Source organism: Solanum verrucosum, unplaced genomic scaffold (assembly GCF_900185275.1).
Source record: "Solanum verrucosum unplaced genomic scaffold, falcon-dt-bn FXZP01000235.1, whole genome shotgun sequence".
In the NCBI taxonomy this organism is placed as follows: Eukaryota; Viridiplantae; Streptophyta; class Magnoliopsida; order Solanales; family Solanaceae; genus Solanum; species Solanum verrucosum.
Genome location: NW_026019948.1, coordinates 369,644 through 376,801, shown reverse-complemented (window position 1 = coordinate 376,801; position 7,158 = coordinate 369,644). Strand labels below are relative to the sequence as shown.

The following is a 7,158-nucleotide window of genomic DNA, read 5'->3' as shown; positions in this document are numbered from 1 at the left end:
ACTCCACCGTCGTGATTTCTAAACATAATTATCTCAAATTATTTGTCATTTTATAAGTTTAAGATAAAATTAATAATTTGTTTCCATTCTGTCTTTAGTAGTAATTGTTCTTGAAGACTACAAACACATTAATATAGAATATTTAATGAAGAAAGATCATATCTTCTAACAAAAATGAGTGTAAGAACGAAACATGACTGGTAATTTTGAGATGAACAGAGTATTGCATAACAGGGCACCCTTGTAATCTATCATCTTCCTTTTCCTTTTTTTTGTTAGTTAGAGAGGAAATGATCAAAACTACTTTGTTAACAACATATTAAACCATGTTAATAGAAGGTACACTGTTGCAGATGAGTCAAAATTTCTCTTTTTTCTTTAGGTACATAGTCTAGGTAAGCTTTTAGTATAAAAAAAGTAGGCTTCTAAGTTATTTTGGCAAACTAAAAAGGTGCATGCCATTTTGACTGCATCACATATTTTTCCATTTCAAAAGGCTTCTGGGAACACTATTATCACAAAAACTTTTTTCCAGAGAAAAATGTAAAGGTAAAAAAGACCGACCAAAAATGAAAAGAAAAAATCAAGAAAGTCGAATTGTCTAAAAATAACCTTCAAATGAACTATTCAAAGAAGGCCGGCACATTCATTGAATTGTTCATTACATTATCACTACATATCCAGAAGAGACCTTTATTAAGTTTCCAATTATATTATACCAACAGCCTCAGCAGTTAGTTGGTGCAAATCACCAATCAGCGTGCTCAGCAACATCGTCTACTGGTGCATGACTCACAAGTCAAGACCAATAACACTGGATGACATAAAGCAACGCACCAAAATTTAAGAACATGTGGTTAATAGTGTACCAGAAGAGCACCACAACTTTAACAATTTTCATCGCAAACTGAGGGTACCACAACTTTAACAATTTTCATCGCAAACTGAGGGTACCACAACTTGTTATCGTTTCTTTCACTCTCAAATAAAATGGGAGGTGAGAGTGTGCAAAGCATCCTGGGATAATTTACCCCATCAATATAGAATATTGCTAAGAGTCAAAACATAATTCAACAATTCAAATTGTGCAATGTACAGATGACACCAAGTAAATTGTGCCTCTAGTTACCAACTCATTGACTTTTAATGTATAACATGTTAGTTGTTCCCTCCATTAAATATTCAAGCAAAAACTTGATCATTTATGTATCTTCTTTAAGCTAATCCAGCAGTACCTGAACATATCAAGAAATTAGTAAAAGCTTCTAGAAATTACTAATAAAACAAGTCAGAGGTAGAAAGCATACGGAGCTTAACTATTTGGATTATTCGGGTCGACCAAATGCAGAGGAGAATGTGAACCTGCCTCTATTTTGATTTGTTTCAAACAGGAGCTGCTTGCAAGAAATTCATGCTTTTGTAACATCTTGAATGTGCTGTGAATGGCTTTTACCGGGAGGAATAAAGATAAGGTCCTCCCAGCCAGAATTTCTCTGACTTATCTGCCACCGGAAACACGGAGAAGTTGAGAGAAGTAACCGAGAGAAGAGAAAAGAAAATAGGCGGCGGGTCCATGTCGGAATATTGTTACATTTGCTTAAACAAAGTATAGAATAGAAAAGCTTTAAGATGTTATCCCAGAAAACATTTCTTCTATGCTGTTTGAAATTCAAATTTGGCAATAAGCTACATAGCTTTTAAATTTTCATTTCTGCACTTGCGTGTTTTAATTTCACTTCCTTCTATCAATTTTCCAGCAAGGAACCATTTAACAATGGACAAACATCTTTTGACAGTATAAACTGCTGCTGTAAGTTTTTAGTATTTTCCTCATCCCTTTGGAAAAAAGGGTAGTGGGTAAAAGCTAGTAGATTAGCCTTAATTTCATTGGCTTATGGTTTACTCATTATGTTACTTTCTCTGAAATGAGTACTTATGGTATCAGTCCCTCAACAAGTTTCAGACCAAGATGTAATTGATTCATCTTTACAACATGTAGTGCGATAACAGATTTATTGATGCATGAAACTAAGAATTCGAAGTATAATTGAACTTCTGAAATTAACATATAAAATGTCCAAGCAGGAAGCACCTACCTCCATTTTTTTCAGGACATCTTCCAAAGTCCCTACCTGTTGATAAGGAAAAAGAATACTAGCAAGTTAACATTAGCTGCTATAGTATCTTGTTACAATGACAGGTCAGATGACAAAAAATCTCGACGAATACAGAAAAGCCAGTAAACCTTGTCCTTTCATGGACAAGCCCCTATGATAGTCCGTAAGGAAAAGAAACACTATTCTTTCGATAACTTACCAAAAAGATACGGCCAGTAAGAGGATCGGCAAGGTGATTTTTTACATACAAAAAGTTTTAAACAGCAAAGCATTAATGTCCTTAGCATTCATCAAACCTCTTTCAGGGTTCTTAACTCCGTTTCCTTCTTGTAATTGAAGTAAGCGATTTTGCATTAACATGATAATTAACTAGGGAGACATAGCTATATTTTTCAAGCAATAACTTTCAACCATTAATCCTCTCCATTACATGCAAAATTTACTATGGTAGACTCTCCAAGTGAAACCTGTTGCACGTAAATTCAAATTTTAAAATCCTCTCGGCACTCGGACAATGTTAGACTTGATGAAAGAGAGATCACTGCCAATGAAATTTACTCCAAGACACTTATAAAAAAAGTAAGTTCTCATAGACATCTTATATTCATCTTTTAGCATGTTTGACCATCCTAAATCTATCTGCACGCCCTATCAGAAAACAAACAGAAAGATAAAAAGTGATTGTGATACCATAATGTGCTGAGAGACACTAGATCCTCTCGATGCCCTTGACGATAACTCCTTTTCTATATCCTCCTGTATACCAGAAAAGGAAATCAAACGAAAACCATCACGAATAAATAGTTACATCTAGTTTTTTTTGTTTCTTCTGACTAGCTACAGTTAAAGATATTAAACCAACATACCTTTCGAAAGTATATTGGACAGTATCGTCTGTTTCTCTTTTTCACAACTAGGAGATCTGACTGCACAAGAACAAAAAGCTACAGAATTAAGCGGAGTTTAACCATATTCAGTGCAGCCCACCCCCCGATATACAAAATATTCAGCAAAAGCTTTCCAGTGAGTGAAGGTTCATAATTCAAAAAATAAACAGGCTGAGTATGTAATGCTAGAGGTTTTTTTGCATATAGTTGGCAAAAAAGTTTATATGGTACCTGGAAAACAGGGACTCCATCAAATCCAGTCTTCACATCAGAAGCTTTTAACTGTCACAGAAAAGGTCAATGTTGAGATGAACAGATCTTTTTAATAAGCATGCATTGAAATATTATGTTTAGCCAAAGAGGTATTTTCAGGAGGAGGAGACAGAAGTTGGGTGGCAATGGAGGTGAAGTCATTAGTAATCTATGCTTCATCTGCTAGGCTAGTGAGCAAGAGCCTACATACAGGGCATGTCAGTAACCCAAATTCAAATCTTGGAAAGACCTCCATTTTGGAAATTTTTAATTATCAGAAAAGAGAAGAAAAAATAAGGGCATAGCAGTGAACCTCCAAAATTGATGGGTTGCAAGCAATTCTACCGCCTCTGGAATCTGGTCATTAGTTAAAACTACATGCCAGTGTACTTTCACGTAATCACAGATAGATGAATATACAGTATAACTATCACTTGCACAACTGAACAGGCATCCTTGTGCAATTCTACTGCATTCAGTGGAAATTACAAGGATCCAGACCCAAAACTTAAGGAAGACCAATGCGGATAACTACCTCCATTGCATTCTTAATTTGAACAGGATCTGGCAAAAAACGAAATGCGATTCCTTCAACCTTCAACATGTAAACCTGCAAATTGATACCAAAAAGAAAGATGTGTAACCAATCAAAATGTGGGACAAGTGCCTAGCAACACCTTTAGGAAGAAATGGAAAAGCAAAAAACAGAAATTCTTGCACATACAGACAACTGCAACTAGTTGCAATAGATTACTTAATGTACACTGGACCTGTTAAATAGAGACAAAAATGTCTTTCATTCTTAAGTTAGGCTTCAACTTTTTCTTTTTAATTTAATAGCAGAAGAAGATATATTAAACGGGACAGATCAGACGTCTGAGGCTCAAAAGGAGTACGATAGGGTCCCCTTTTTTATGGATGAACAAGAGGTACGAAATGTATCAATAATGCATACAACTTATCTTAAAGATGTAAAAGAGAAGAAATCACTAAAAGGAATGGTAAAGGAAAATGGCTCAGTGAATTAATCTTAACCTGAGATGGTCAGGTAATCTAATCGAGCCTTATCTCAAGGGGTGCTTTTGAAAAGACTCCATTGCTTATGCTAAATAGCATGCATGCTCTGTTTTGATTCAATCAATCAACTATGTGTCAATCTAAACAAGTTAGGATCGGTATCTCCATTCTGCTGTATTTGAATCCAACACTTTTTTAACAAATGGACGATTCAATAACCATCAAAGTTTATACCCATTCTTGCAAGAAGAAGTTCTCAAAATATGCACAGAATTAGATCGAACATATACATACAAGTAGATCATCAGTAGCTTCTGACTTTCCACCAACCAATCTTGATGAGCACTAGAGACAAAACTATCCATCACTAATACCATATCTATTACCAGACAGTTTCATGGTACTAAAATTTCGCTAAAGTTCAATCCTTTAAACAAGAAAATGGCCTTCTCCATAGAGTAATCTAATGTCACTCCTAAAGTTTGCAATTCTTTTCTAATGAATGTACAAACTTGTAAAAAGAAAGAAGAAAAAAATCACCAAAGCAGATACATCTTTGGAAGAAAATTTCAAAGCAAAAGGAAACAAAAAATTCACCTGATCAAGCGTCAACGGAACTACCTTAGCTCCACCTCTCACTTCCCCCTTCCGCAACCGTACCTGAAAAACCTTCACATGTTTATTTCTCCGCAAACAAGCCTTCCATTGTATATCAAAACTTCTAAAACAACACCTCAATTGCAAACTAAAAAGGTCAACATTATCGGTCTTCTGTATCTGCTATCTTATGTATCAATTCCACTATATTCAGGTTCAATACATTCCAATAATAAATAATTTGTCCTTTGAAGGCAATGTTCCAATGATAAATACCCAATAATTTCTTTTAAAGCAATCATCTTTAACTTAGTTTTCTCTTTTGGGCTAGTTTATACATTTCTTTTTCCCTTCTTGCTTCCCTACTTTGATAAAGGAGTTCATCTCTCTCTTCACTCTCTTCTATAGAGAAAAAATTCTATAAATTTATTTTAAAAAATGAAGTTCACCTGAGCAAGAAATGCCTCGGCGTCCTCTTGACGGAAGCACAATAATCCGATTGACTTCGCACTATTCGGGTCCGAAATGAGCACGAATTCGTTGTTAGAATTGCTAACCGTGTATACAGAAGTTCCAGTTAATGTCTTAGCCACATAATCCGAGCTCAAACCGGTGTTTTTAGCAACCTTCTCTTGACGCTGCGACACCGAAGCGAACGGAAGAGATAGATGATAAGAATGCAACGGTAACGAACAACTCCTCCCTATCGCCGCCGGCAGCGGCTGCTGAATAAAATCGGCCGCGATTTTAGAACTCAGCCGTTTCGCTTCGTCGAAACGATTGGTGAGTTCGGCACCGAGTCGGGAGCAGTGCTGGTGGACGAAGGTGGAGAGAGAGAGTAGAGGACTACTGGAGGGGCCGAATCCGGTTGAGGGTTTGGACTCCATTGATTGTTTACAGAGAAAGGGGAAGGGGATTCGGAGACGAAGGCTTTCGTATTTCAAGTTTGGGCTTTCGGTTCACATTGGGTCCAATTATTATTGGTAATCCATCTACCAAAGGCCCATCCATCACAATATATAATAGCCTCGTTTGTCTGGATTATAGACAAATATTATATTAGAGAATATCGGCATAAGATATAAATTGACACACTCAAACTTGACCTCAATTGTCAAGTAAACACATCTAGACATCTCAACTTGGTCTCAACTGACAACTATATAAAGACTCCAATTTGTCCTCACTATTTCTCGTGGACACCCGACGCTGATGTGACACGTAAATTTTGGAGTTGTTTAAATGATCACTTACAAACCTGGGGTGTTCAATTGGACATTGGAGATGAGTCGAGGTGTCTAGATATGCAGACTCAAAGTTGAAGTGTTTACTTGCCAGCTGAGGTTAAATTGCTCGGTTGGCTGATCATTTTGTTCACAAACATCAAAAGCAAGATCAAGCAACTTGAAGCCAACTGTGGAGTTTTTGCCCAAATAAAAAAAAAAACTTTGGGATCTATGTTTATTACTACTTGCTTGTAAGATAGAATAGCAGAACATCTAGGGGTAACAAGGAGGGCAAATTTAGCCGATTTTAGTAACGGCAAGGACATAGTTGACCTCAACTAGTAACAAATGACAAATTTATTTCATTTGCATAGTTCAGAAGCAAATTTGACCCTTTTCTGTTCTCCTAAAGTAAACAAATACAAGGATGACTTCTCAATTAATTTTCATTTAACTTGTATACTAGAAAGTTGTGACACAATTAATTCCATATCTTCATTGTTGCATAAGTTATTTAGTTGGAGTAAGACCTAGTATAAACCACAAAGATGCAATAACAAAAAATAATCAAAGCTTATTAACTCAAATAACCTCCATTTTATGTTCACCAAATTAATGTTTGATAATACATAAAAAGTTTCTAATGATATGAAAAAGTGAAAATTTTCATATTTGACATATATTATATTAATATTTTCAAGTTATAGTAGTAGATTTAAACTTTCAAGTTGTAACATTAAAAATTTCAGGTTCTAATAATTTATTTTAAAAAAATTGTTTTTAATAATTGAAAACATTTGTTTTTTTAAAAAAAAAGATAAAAAAACATTTTCAAAGGCAAAAAGGTAAAAAATAGAAATAGGGGTGTTAATTTAATTTGAAATGAATGTAGATAATTAATAATTAGCACGAATTAAGGAATTCAAACTTATTAAGAATATTTAGTTTCCTTAATTCACTCAAATTAGTTAAACTTGATTAAAAATTTTGATTTTATCCTCTTTTTTTTGTTCAACGTTTCTCTCTCTTCAATTTTCTGCCAAAAATCTTCTCACTGTCGAG

The 7,158-nt window shown here is 35.0% G+C and overlaps 1 protein-coding gene across 2 annotated transcripts; it reads right to left on the bottom strand.

The window, feature by feature from the left end:
* Positions 1-931: 931 nt before the first annotated feature.
* Positions 932-5,867, bottom strand: LOC125811795 (protein TIC 22, chloroplastic). Of its 2 annotated transcripts, none has more exons than XM_049491348.1 (9): positions 5,320-5,867; positions 4,871-4,933; positions 3,792-3,866; positions 3,236-3,286; positions 2,984-3,043; positions 2,808-2,873; positions 2,097-2,132; positions 1,318-1,502; positions 932-1,235 (listed from the first exon to the last, which is right to left on the bottom strand). In XM_049491348.1, exons 1-8 carry the CDS (start codon positions 5,755-5,757, stop codon positions 1,410-1,412), a joined length of 882 nt encoding a protein of 293 aa, XP_049347305.1. In that variant the 5' UTR covers positions 5,758-5,867; the 3' UTR covers positions 932-1,235; positions 1,318-1,409. The 2 variants fall into 2 exon arrangements, with proteins under 2 accessions (XP_049347305.1, XP_049347297.1); XM_049491340.1 differs by having other exon boundaries at positions 1,308-1,502; positions 5,320-5,860.
* Between the last annotated feature and the right edge of the window lie 1,291 nt (positions 5,868-7,158).